At 36.6% G+C, this 13,934-nt stretch overlaps 1 protein-coding gene across 6 annotated transcripts in view; it reads right to left on the bottom strand.

Moving 5' to 3' along the window:
* The window catches only part of LOC132123569 (glycerophosphodiester phosphodiesterase domain-containing protein 5-like), a 44,439-nt gene that overhangs the window by 22,216 nt on the left and 8,289 nt on the right, over positions 1 to 13,934 (bottom strand). For 5 of the 6 annotated variants that reach the window (XR_009426539.1, XR_009426538.1, XM_059534284.1 and 2 more), the window contains exon 2: positions 7,152 to 7,326. Coding sequence is in view for 4 of the 6 variants with exons in the window: in XM_059534284.1 (XP_059390267.1) it covers positions 7,152 to 7,268 (117 nt within the window). In the remaining 2 variants the exon portion in view is untranslated. Of the gene's footprint in view, positions 1 to 7,151; positions 7,327 to 7,555; positions 7,713 to 13,934 lie in introns of those variants that run through there. The other variant, XM_059534282.1, reaches the window with a different exon arrangement.

Below are 13,934 nucleotides of genomic sequence, written 5' to 3' on the forward strand. Positions count from 1 at the left end.
GAAATCTTATATATCTGTTATGCCTCATTTTATTATAGTAGGCATTGATCCAACTGCACACTGATTGATGCATATCTCCATCTGGTTTACTTACACTACAGTATGTTCGGAATCTGAAAAGGGTTCAAACGCAAGCTCATACCCCTACCATGAGCATGGGACCATGGAAGGCCAATGGTTCTGAATGGAAATACTATGGAACTTTGATATACAACAGAAACGGATGATTATCCCATACAATTATCGGGATTCACTTAAAAGGAATTCGCTTTAAGGTACTTGAATACCATGGAAGGACAAACATACAGTGGGTAAAGAAAATAATCACCCCCCTTTAAAATAATAACTTTGCGGCCTGAAATGAATACATTGCTGCCACCACCATGCTTTACTGTAGGGATGGTACTGGCCAGGTGATCGCAGTGCCTGGTTTCCTCCAGACGTTGCCATTCAGGCCAAAGAGATCAATCTTTTTTTTTCATCAGACCAGAGAAGTTTGTTTGTGACCATTGGGTTCTTGTCACCTCTCTGACTGAGGCCCTTCTCCCCCGATCGCTCAGTTCAGCCCACTCTAGGAAGAGTCGTGGTGGTTCCAAACTTTTTCTATTTTCAGGTGATGGAGGCCACTGTGCTCATTGGTACGGAGCCCCTAAAGGGACCTTTGCAAAAAAATAAAAACACAGACTTTTGCATTCGCACGAGAAACTATGGCGTGCTCACGAGAAACTATTGCGTGCGCACGAGAAACTTTCGCGTGCGCGCAAGAAACTATGGCGTGCTCATGAGAAACTATGACGTGCGCACGAGAAACATTCGTGTGCTCACGAGACACTTTTGCGTGAGCACGAGAAACCTATGGCTTTCACTAGCCGTCACAATTTCCGTTTTATGCATTTTGATTTAGCATCATTTTTAATGTGAGGGTGAGAGTGTTTAGTACATAATTTTTCAAAAGATCTCAACATAGAAGATTTTGTTGATTTTTTTGAGGTCACGAGATATTTCTCAAGATTCAATTGAGAAAATAAAAAAGGATAAGGTAAATTGTTACAGTTAGGCTATAATTAATATGCATGCTTTCGTTGCCAATGTATTTATAGCTGACATTTCTTTTTACATCAACATAAGTGTTATTGCAACTATGACCGAAGACGAACTTGGAAAATATATTATTAGATACGTGGATCATCTTGCAGTTAGAGCTTTTTGCCGTCAAAGACTCGCAGCATGTGAACCACCAAGTCCACTGCACTGCAGAGATTAAGAGACAAGATCCTAAAAAGAGGCAGTACATCAGCAAATGACGGCGGTTTATTAAGCAAACTTTCAGGTATCGGCAACAAACATGCATCAAAAGAGACCAGACGACTGGAAATTGGGTGGCTTCATTTTTATAAAGGAGAAAACATGTTTGAGTATCCATGTTTGTAAACATTGTTAGATGTCAGCAATACATTGTCTGTATTTAAGTATAATAATCAATAAAATGACCCCAACTGTGTTAACATCTTTATGTATTCAGTGCATTTGATGCTTATTAAATTATATCAAGGGACGAAAAAGTCCCTAATCGTCTAAAGTAAAGTCTAAAGTAAAAGTCTAAAGTAATCGTTCACAAGAGCAGCCTGAGAAAACATTGACAACAATTGTATGAAAAATGTTGACAGAGGTTGCTGGTAACTTCTCAATGCACATTCTGCTAAACATTTGTGCTCCACAGAAGAAAAAGTCTGAATTTGGAAAAACACAATGGTAAATAAATAACAATTTTAATTATTTAATAAGACTAATAGAAAGGACCCTGCCTAAACAAATACAATTCTCTCATTAATAACTCACCCTCATGTCGTTCCAAACCGGTGAGACCTCTGTTTATCTTTGGAACACAGTTTAAGATATTTTAGATTTAGTCCGAGAGCTCTCAGACCTTGCATTGAAGCTGTGTGTACGGTATACGGTCCATGTCCAGAAAGGTAAGAAAAACATCATCAAAGTAGTCCATGTGACATCAGAGGGTCAGTTAAAAAATAACAAAAATGATGACTTGATTCAGCATTGTCTTCTCTTCCGGGTCTGCTGTGAGTGCGACTGCTGTGACTGTTGATGTATGACGCTGCTGATGTGTTTTCCCGTGTGCCCAATAACAAAGAAAACACGTCAGCAGCGTCAGATGAATGGAGGTCTCACGGTTTTGGAATGACATGAGGGTGAGTCATTAATGACAGAATTTTAACATTTTAGATGCAAAGTACAGTATAAGTCTATTGCTTGATAGGAGCAATTTGGAAGCTCAAAGTTTGCCTCAGTCATAACAGAATTACAAATGTCATAGACATCACTGTCACAAGGTATAGATGAACGAAATGTGCATTCTGTCTTGCACAGCTGTAGGTCTCCTGAGTCCGCTGGTGACGTGTAGTTCTCTGTTCTGTAGAGCTCTGGGAATAAGTACATGACATTGGGTCTACCGCTCGGCACTCTGTCGTTTTTTGATGGTCTTATTACATGCACATCCCACACACACGTGCAGTTTCCTCCAATTCATCCTGCAATTAAATAAATAAATATAAACAAAGGTTTGCATTAAAGTTATTCAACCTGCAATTGGGAGTGTAATTTTTTTAGTCTCTAGATCATCAATATCCATAAACACCAAGTTTCATTTAGGACTTCATTAAAGTGACTTTTTAATATAAATGTAATATTTTGTAAGCAAATGGTTTTGAGAAAAAAGTACTCCCAAAACAGCATACATTTATAATTATAACCCCACAATTCCATGAGTGACTTAGAATTTAAGGGATAGATCATCCAAAACATGTTGTTCCAAACCTGAATGAGTTCCTTTCTTCTGTTGAACACAAGATAAGATATTGTGAAGAATGTTGGTAACCAAGTAGTTTTTCTTACTATGAAAGTCGGTGTCTACCATCAGCTGTTTCGTTGTCAGCATGAAGGTAAGGAGCTCATCCAGGTTTGGAACAACATAAGGGTGAGTAAAGGATGAGAGAATTTTCAGTTTTGGAATTAAAGGGATAGTTCATGCAAGTCATACTCATGCACTTGGGGAGGTTAGTTTGACCCCACACAGTAAATGATCACCTGTATAAAACAATATACACTTTTGATGATGCAGATTATGAAATTTTCACAAATAGGCATTAGGCTTTTTTTTTATAATGTGAATTTTTATTACACAGTTATTTACTTAAAAGGTTTGTTTTTACTTCAATAAACTAAGAATTGTTACATTAATTCAATAAAAACTGTAAAATAAAACGAATAAATTGCAAGTTATGGATGATAACATGGATTCATGATACTTTTTGTAAATGAGTCCCAAAGCAATGCTTTATAGGTAAATTATGCTGTGCAGTGTGCACTAGGCCTTCATCGTTAACTTTTAAGACAAAACTCACCTGGATAATTCCCAATAAACAGAAACGGATGAGATTTTTATCCAAAAATCCCCCATCGAACAATCCTCTGTCCTTCAGGTCAGTGAACAAAGAGATGAAAAATTCCATGCATTCTTTCCTGAGGAATCCCCACCAACTCTCTATTCGCTGATTGGCTGTGCTTGCACCTTCCATGTAGCTGTCAATGTTGGAGTCTGGCAGAATGTTGCGTCTGAGCAAACGCTGGAAGTCTCTCACGTGCCCGTTCTCTGGTCCACAGTCGCCTCTCATGATCCGAGGACAGCCACCTGAACTCTCCACTGTTTCCACGTAGTATCCTCCGACGACCTTCGGGTCACTGCTGGTTGTGAACGCATTTAGCCAAATGATCTTCCTTGAAAAGCCGTCAATACAGCCGTTAATACAAATACCATATGGCTTTAGTTTATCTTAAGAATCAAAATGAAAGATGTAATTCGGTCCTTTTGCGAAATAGTTACACCGATGGAGACATCGGGCTTTCCTAAATTCTACTCCAGCAGGATCTAACAAGCTCAAAATGAAGCGAACATGTTCTTTTCTAACATACAGTCCGTTTTCGTTACACTTTGCATGCATCCACCTGAATCCGTGGAGCTGGCCTGACTTTTGGAGTTGATGCTGAATAAATGCGATAGCGTCTTCAACACTTGAGTAGTCTTTTTGTCAAAACAGGCGTCTAGACCTCAAAATGCGTTTTAGATGTCGCTCAGTGATTACATATCTGTATCGAAATGCAAGAACAGAAACAATTTCTCTATACTGAAGGCCAAGTTTAAAATAAATCTCAAGAAATTCATGCACATCCATGCTTTTGCTTCCAGAGAGTGATGGCAGAGAGTGAACCGGAAACTGTAACGTGTAAACATGCAGAAAGTTTCTTGTGCGCATGTCATAGTTTCTTGTGTGCACGCAATAGTTTCTCATGAGCTCGCAATAGTTTCTCGTGCGCACGTCATAGTTTCTTGTGTGCACGCAATAGTTTCTTGAGAGCACGCCATAGTTTCTCGTGCGAACGCAAAATTCTGTGTTTTTATTTTTTTGCAAAGGTCCCTTTAGGGGCTCCGTACATTGGGACCTTCAATGCTGCAGAATTTTTTTGTAACCATCCCCAGATCTGTGCCTCAACACAATTCTGTCTCGGATGTCTACTGTTTATACAGTATATATTTACATTTATATATTTTATATCATATATATCATACTGTATATATATTTATATATGTTTTAAAAAAGCTTTACAGTTATGTTACTTACAATAAAAAAACAAGCAATTTAAAATACATTAAAATATTTTTTCTTAAGTAAAAGTAAAATGTAATTTATGTTTAAAAAGGTCAAATGTAAAGAAGAGGCAAGAGAAGGTTGCCAGGCTATTGATATGCAGTTGCTAAGATGTTTTGAGGGGGGATTTAGCATGTCGCTACTGTATGCTTAGCATGTTTTACCATGTTTTAACTAGTTGCAACATGTTACGTTGTTCTGGGTCCCTATTTTAGTCCAGAAAAAGTTAAGTCTATGGGATTCTTTCACTCATTTTATTGACTGCCTAGCAAAAAAATAAAAATAATAATAATAATAATAAACAACTCGGATCCATTGGAATAGTCCCTGCATGATTTGATGTCTGTAGTACGAGTAAGCACCAATAACAAAGGATATACTTAAAAATGTTCAAAAGCAAAAAAGATTGCAAACAATTATCAAACTTCCTCCCACAGATTCTTTAGAAACTGATGTAGTTTCCCAGGTGTTATGTGACAGTCCTCCTTTCATAATCGACATGCATCTGTACTGATAAGCCTCTAACTTTATCTTTGTTTCTCTGACAACCATCTCTTCAGCTCTTCTCAGCAACATGATCACGGTCAAAATCTGTGTCCCTTATTCTCAACACAAAGTCTTCTCCTTTCGCTTGCGTTCTCATCTTACAGCCTGATACTCTGACAAGCAATTGTGTCCCAACTCTCTTTTACGGAGTACACATCTGAAAACAGCAATGCTCAAAGGCAAAACTCTCTCTGAAAAAAGCAAAAAATTAACAAATCCACCTTCAAGGACTTTTAAGGGATTTCTGATTACCATAATTAAAAAACATTGAATGAAAAGACACTTCTGTGTTTCTGTGTACACAGAGATCCCCATGACACAGAGAAATATACAGCTGCTGTGCTAGCTACACATTCCACTAACGTAAAATTTAAACAGACCTGCAATGTTTTGATAAAAGCCTTCTTTTACTGAAGCAGAACACCCCCCACATGGGCTCTTGGCCTCGCTCACTGCATTAGGCATAGGCAATGAGGATAATACCATTTGTTGGAAGTCTGGAGACGGCTCTTTCAACATCCATAAATAATGTCACGATTCCTCTGATGTTCAGCGCATGTCCTTTAATTAAATGCAGGGAAGCAGTATTCTAAACAAAAAGTACTTTTATGCATAAAAGACTGATCGTTACTTACTTATACTTGACTCTATTAAAGCAGATGAGAGCAAACCCAAATCAAAAGACCTTTAAACAAAAGGACAGTGAATAATATGATTCCTAATTAAATGTTTTTAACACCTATGACTAATATCTGTTTGCTGAGGTCAATTAATGTCTAGAACATAATTCACTATGGTAAAATCAGTAATTTAATGCTTTCTTAGTTTTATCTTTTATTACTGAATAAGGTCTGGATATTTTATATGTACAGTATACAGTGCAAATGTTAATTCAAAATACACTGAGAACATTTTTAAATGGCTGACCATGTGATCAGATCTTCAGCTGACCTCTTAATGACCTGGAATTTCTTAAGCTTGTGTTCTCGTATTGACACTAAATCATGTCTATACACAAAACAAAGATAATGACAGAGGTGTTTGCACAGAGTTTGTGATCAGCTAATTTTTACCCCATATGGCACTTTGACCCTTAATTGACTAATTTAACTGATGATCTTTTCAAAAAAGTTTCCTTGGAAACTATGACTCAACATGTGACCTGATTATTTTCTTATCCTTGATAACCTACACTTTTCAAAATAAAGGTTTCAAGAAGGGGTTTTAGTAGCAATGCAACAGAAGAACCATTCTGGTTTTCCAAAATAACCTTTCTATGAACAGTTCTTAAAGAACCTTTTTTTTATGTGAATAATATTTTAATAATTTGAAGAACCTTCCATTATAATTGGAATGGAACCTTTAATGCCATTAAAGAACCTTAATTTTTAAAAGTGTGTTATATTTTTAAAACAATCTGCATATGTATAGGTTGTTACTTAAAAGTAAAGAACCTACAGAGTTTTCTAAAGGACTCCACACAACAACTAACATGGTGGATCAGCATAGTCTGATTCACAAAGGAATCATTTATGTGACTCTTTTGAGTCAGTTCTTTTAAACAAATCATTTAAAATGACTCTTTATTGGGTTTGAATTAGTCTTCAAACACTAAAATCAGTATGAAATGACAAAGAATCAGAAAAGTCAACAATTGCTTGTTTGAGTCACAGCAGTTTTTTTGGGCAGTGTGAACCTGCCTTAAAAACTGTTCATGGAAATCTGTCCGAAACACTTTACCACATCAAAACTGTTCATATAAACACTATAAACATAACATGTGTGATAAACTTCAAATGAGACATCTAAAATATTAGCTGTGTGAACTGAGCTGTAATAAAGTCTTCACATCATATCAAGACGGCTTGGCGACGGATAACTCACCTTGGTGGTGTCATCATGTGACCGCTGATAGCGTTTCCAGCGGCATCCGTAGATCCCAGTTAGACATGACAAACACAGCTGTCTCTCATAGACCTGTAATGGTTGGTGCTTCACCATGCTCCTTCAATCCAGACTCCAACCTGCCTCACTATCATCCCACTCACCGCCAAGGACCCTGTAAAAAGACACACACAGAGCATTGCATAAAACAAAAAGCGTGTTAGCATTAGCACTATGTAACACTTAAAATAGATGACACATCCATAAATCTTATGAGGGAAGGAAGCGGAGAACTAAGAGTCTATGTCCAACATTGTCACTGCTCATTGCCAGATCCTCTAAATAGTTTTTTAAAAAGTTTTTACTACATGTTTGATTAAAAAAAATATATAAATACAGCCTACTTTCTGTCTGATCCCATTAACACCTAAAAACTGCCAGTGTATCAGTAGTGGACCCTCAACCGTCCTCGCGTTCATGTGTGTCAGTCATCAGATCGGCACATTGTCTGTATTAATCATCGCTGAATTGCCCAAGAGAATAAATTCACATTCTTGCAGCCTCAGCTCAGAAATTTTCCCCTACTTATCAGTCTCTGTGAGTGCGGGACTAAGCCTCTGAAACCCTTATCAGGGAAAACAGGACGGCCCTGGAATCAGCCAAAACACTGTCATCTAATGAGACAGCTTTTCATTTGCACAAATCTAAGCACTGTGGAAAAGCTGACAGAGAATTACTTTCAGTGTTGTCTATTGTTGGATTTCTGCTACAAAATCAGTTTTAAAAAAGTTTTATGTTTAAGAAATGTTGTTTATTTTACTGTTCAAAAGTTTGGGGTCAGTATTTTATTTATGCATTTATTAATTTATTATTCTGAAGGAAAGAAAGAAATACTTTTATTCGGCAAGGATGCATAAACTGATCAAAAGTGACAGTAAAGACTTTTCTATTTATCAAATTATCCTGTTTTCAGCATTGATAATAAGAAATGTTGCTTAAGCCGCAAATCAGCATATCAGAATAAAAATATTTCACATGATTTCTGGTTTCACTGTATTCCTAATCAAATAAATACAGCCTTGGTGAGCATAAGACTTGAAAAATCCTACCAACCCCGATCTTTTGAGTGGTAATGTATATTTTCAGAAACTTTTTAGGGCTGTAAAAATATGACATATAGGCTGATCTAGACAGAAATAAAGTTCATGAAAACAAGTCGTGTTAAAAAAATACACAAGAACATTTTCCAAATTAATCTCCTCGCTGCATCTGATGAGGGCTCTCGTATTTTATTAGCATGCCTCATCATATCTATGAATGCTTATCTGCTAAATAGATCATTGCCAAGTGCACCCAAACATTAATCAGGGACATCAGGGAGAGAACAGAGACCACCTGCAGTCTTTCATGTGCACTGCACTGGTGGGAGGCGTATCCGGCATTTAGAAGACCCAACAAAGCAGTGGGAGTTAGTTTACATCATCAAGGTCTCATGTGAATGTCCACTTCAAAAGTAACCCAAAGGCTTATGGAAAATAATAGCAGAGACTCTTCTATTGATTAGCTGAACATAACTGGCAACATCAGACATCACATCACCTCATTTCAACAATGATGAATCTGCAAAGGGCTACGGTGAAGGTTAGGACCCGTGATGTTGAACTAGCATCAGCTACTCTACTAAAAAACAATGTCCTTGGAGTTAAATATGAAATTCTGTATTAAAATGCTCAGCTTTTACAAGCCAGACTGAAACACACTCTTTTAACGGTGTTTATATGACGTAAATGACTTCTTACATAACCAGAATGAGCTTCAATGACCTTGTGTTTCTATAAATTAGCTGTCAGTGTTTGTTAATTGTAATGAAAGCAATTATTTTTGCTCTCCCATGAAGAGAATCTATTTTGGAGAACTGCCAAACAATGAAGCATATTTACTGCTGTGTGTGTTGCAGTTCTTGGAGAGGAAAGGTAGGATAATTATAGGGTATCTGGTCATGCCAGACATGGCTGAAAGACTTCTTACACCAAGTTTTTACATTTTTAATGCATGCCAGGAAAATCTAGAATTATATTTTTTTTGTATATAAATAAAAATAAATCATCATGTATTCACTCATTTATATCATCCAAACATTAAATGGCACAATAAATGAACACAGGAGGTTAAAATAATTAAGTCACTGTTGTTATGAACTAGTGATGAAATGCAGCCGTCAGCTGTTCCTTGTCTCAACAGAACTCTCCGGAAAGAAAAACATGCTATTACACAAGACAACGATGAAGTCACATTCCAATACAAAACTCTACAAGTCTCCTTAAATAAATCCGCTTTTTGCTGGGTCACCAGTTCAGGAGAAGGTAAACACGGTTAAGCATTTGGGAAGAAAAAAAGGTTCACTTTTAGACACTGTCAGTGGAATTGTGAATATAGAATTTTCCCTATGATTTCTACCGGACTTCTCAGAAAATAAAAACACATACTGTACATAAAGTCACACAGATTCTGTTGACTTAATCAATGTAAAAGAAAGAGTTTCATGTCTAGTTGACTCTTGTACCATATTTTTAAGACTCTGAAATGGGTGAGAGTTTAGGAACAATATTCTCTTTTTCTGCTACTTCATTTCCTATTGCCCCGCAACAGTGACAAACAGCCTCCATTAAGGGAAACGGTTCAGCAGTTTGCATCTCAGATTAGAGTAGTAGGGAAAGGTTGAGTTTAAAGAATATATATATATATATATATATATATATATATATATATATATATATATATATATATATATATACATACATACAGTACAGACCAAAAGTTTGGACACACCTTCTCATTCAGAGAGTTTTCTTTATTTTCATGACTATGAAAATTGTAGAGTCACACTGAAGGCATCAAGGGCTATTTGACCAAGAAGGAGAGTGATGGGGTGCTGCGCCAGATGACCTGGCCTCCACAGTCACCGGACCTGAACCCAATCAAGATGGTTTAGGGGTGAGCTGGACCGCAGACAGAAGGCAAAAGGGCCAACAAGTGCTAAGCATCTCATTTCAGGTGACTACCTCTTGAAGCTCATCAAGAGAATGCCAAGAGTGTGCAAAGCAGTAATCAAAGCAAAAGGTGGCTACTTTGAAGAACCTAGAATATGACATATTTTCAGTTGTTTCACACTTTTTTGTTATGTATATAATTCCATATATAATTCCATATGTGTTAATTCATAGTTTTGATGCCTTCAGTGTGAATCTACAATTTTCATAGTCATGAAAATAAAGAAAACTCTTTGAATGAGAAGGTGTGTCCAAACTTTTGGTCTGTACTGTATATATATATATATATATATATATATATATATATATATATATATATATCAATGACAGTTTCAAGAGCCTTAAGGTGTGGTCACATTTGTGAATTTTAGACTTAATTTTGTGACCAAGAAAGGTCCATTGTGTTTTGTCAATATCATAGCAATGCATGTCCCTCACATAGAAGTCAATATCAAAACCAAGCAGTTTTTTGTTGGTCAGTGTGGCAAATCCATGTGTCCAACTTTAACCTGTTGCGAAATCTGCTTGGAATTATTTGCCCTCATGTGAAATTCTCATTTAGGTGGATTCTTTTTAAAATGACTGGATTTCGCCAGCCAAAACTTGCTGAACAATGCTAAATTTGAAAGAAAAGGCCTCTGTGAGTCAATCTACTATTAGCATCTTAAACATGTTTACTACATACTCAGGTCAAACTAACGGTCACACTGAGCAAAATACAAGGAAGTTAGAAAGCTTGCAGCGACAAACTAAACAAGCCCCTGAGTCATTATTTAAGATGTCATTGTGATACTATGAGATATTCAAAGTAACCTCAGGCAATCAAGGAATAATAATAAGAAGAAAATAATAATAAAAGCCTGTTAGCCTTAGGTAAAGGTAGAGGACATTTTGTTTTTATTCAGTGGTAAGAGGTCAAAGCTTATCAATTTACAGGACAAAGGTGTGGCATTTTTCCACAGGAGGAGACAAATTGCTTTCTTAAACTTTACTTCGCTTGTTTCAGGTAAAATATTCCCTTAAAGCATCTATTATTCCATCCATCAGAACTGGAACAAATTGCTCCTTAAAGAATATTTTGTATAATATCCATGAAATATTTTGTATAATATGCACAACACATTTTGTACTGTTAATTATGAGAAAATAATATTGATTAGCATGAGAAATCAGCAAGAAGACAATAACAAAAACTATTTTACAGCCAAGCTGGCATTTAACTAGTCCAAACCATGTACTGTATCTAAACAGTATAAAACACATTGTTTTTATTTTAATACTAAACCATAGCAAGTAAGCGACTATATGATGCACCACGGACAATGTACTAAACAGTGTTTGGGGATGATAAATATGATACAGGCCCTGCCATGACCTGACCCATATTAGCAGGTTGTTTATGTCTGACTCCTCCTAAATGGAAGCGTTTCAATGCTGTGTCAGCGGCACCCCTTCTCATTCTCTCTATACTAAAAGGTATTATGATGACCCATCTGTTAGCTTAAAACTGCCAAACACTTTGTACAATTGCTGAGTTGAAATACTCCCTCACAACGAAGAAGAGAATGTGACCTCACAGATTAGACGCTCACAGACACTTTTTAAAACACTTCAGGCTGGAATTTACAAAGACCACAAACAGTTCGGACTTGACCTCCTCCACAGCACACCTAAATAAACACAGACAGAGTCTGAGTGGTGGAAGTTGTTTCTTGGAATATTGTTGGAGAAACTATTTGCCTATTAAGCAAACTGAAAATTATGCATTAGCTCTTTTTCTAAAATGAAAACTTTTGTGGTTGTGCAACGCACGCTTCTTCTGCCTATTAAAAGGTTTTATTCTGCTTCAAGTTTTTTAACAGCCATACTTCTAAATGATTATTTTATAAAACTTCCTGGAAGAGCTTGGAATTTATCCAGTATTGTTTAGCCCTCAAACACATACTAAGACCAAAAATTTAGCAACTTCGGGAAAAAAGAGAGAGAGGGCATATGCAGGACATTTAACCTGTGTAACCAGTTAAACCATTTTAAACCACAAAACCATTTAACAACCAGCATATCTGGCGCCAAACGTGGGGCAATAGTACATATAGCAAAAAACTGATATATTGACCAGGATTTACTGATCTTTTCATCAGCACATTTTCCATTTTTACCCTATGTTGGTATCAGCTTCGGACATTAAAAATATTTGTTAATCAGTAATCAAAACACTGAGAAGTAACTACCTACCGGTCGATCTGACAAAGTTATGTACACTGAACACAAAAGCTTTTTTTTTTTTAAATATGCTTGGGACACTATATTATTTATGGGGGGAAAAAACGGATCAAGTCCAATTAGGCTTATTGTTGGTGACAGAACACTGACAAAAGCTCTATGTTTGATTGATTTCAGACATTGATCTATTTCACCCAAAAGTGAAAGTGAAAAAGTGAAAGTGAAAGTGACGTGACATTCAGCCAAGTATGGTGACCCATACTCAGAATTTGTGCTCTGCATTTAACCCATCCGAAATGCACACACACAGAGCAGTGAACACACACACACACTGTGAACACACACACAGAGCAGTGGGCAGCCATTTATGCTGCGGCGCCCGGGGAGCAGTTGGGGGTTCGATGCCTTGCTCAAGGGCACCTAAGTCGTGGTATTGAAGGTGGAGAGAGAACTGTACATGCACTCCCCCCACCCACAATTCCTGCCGGCCCGAGACTCGAACTCACAACCCTTCGATTGGGAGTCTGACTCTCTAACCATTAGGCCACGACTTCCCCGTAAAGATGCTGGCATTAAAAAAAGATGTGCCGGCTTCACAGACCACAGCCCACTAAGAATGCAAATGAGAATGACAAAATGCTGATGTGGAAATCTGTTATTTCAGAGGGTCCACAATGCAGAAATAGCAACATTATGACATAGCGGCTAATGACACAAACATTGTAATGGAAAATGTTTATGTAACAGCAAAATATATTGTTTGTGAAGCTCTGAGCCAATAAGTGACACAAAAAATGACAAATAAATGCCCAAGTTTTTTTTTTTTTTTTGTTAAAGTGATTACCTCACCTCAGATTTTAAATGAGCCTGAAGAAAACACATGGGGATTGCAGTCTACACTTGCACAGATTAAAAATGTCACTATCAAATTGGAGAGGCTACAATTCTTCATACTGTCAAGAAAACAATGGACCTCTCTTACCGTAATTCATTATGTTAAATGGCCAGGTCCAACATCATTTATAAGGACCGTTAAATAGAGTTATGAATCAAACAACAACATTCCAAACCAAATGCTTTATTACTCACTAATTTATTATGCAAAATGTTAGTGCAAGTAAAAATTAACTGCATTATTATTATTTAATAATCAGCTTTTCACAATAACAGGATTTTTGTAAAAAAAAATAATGCTCTTTGAAATAGGTTATTACAAAAAATATGGCACAGAGCATCAAATAATTTTTATAATTACCATTAAACTTTAAATTTCACTGCTCTCCGTTGACAACATACCAATGCTACATTCACATATCAATCTGCAATTTCTAGTTTTTCTTTTTTCTTTTTAGTAGATAAGCTGGTGGATTGTCGTAATGAAATACAAATAAGTTAAATAATAAATTATTTCCTGATCACCTTGTCAGGGTTTATTTTGCGATAATGATCATCTGACCATTCATTACATGCCATTCCCACCTGTTCCTTACATAAGAACTTAAACAGGAAT

The sequence above is a fragment of the Carassius carassius genome, chromosome 41 (assembly GCF_963082965.1).
Source record: "Carassius carassius chromosome 41, fCarCar2.1, whole genome shotgun sequence".
NCBI classification, from domain to species: domain Eukaryota; kingdom Metazoa; phylum Chordata; class Actinopteri; order Cypriniformes; family Cyprinidae; genus Carassius; species Carassius carassius.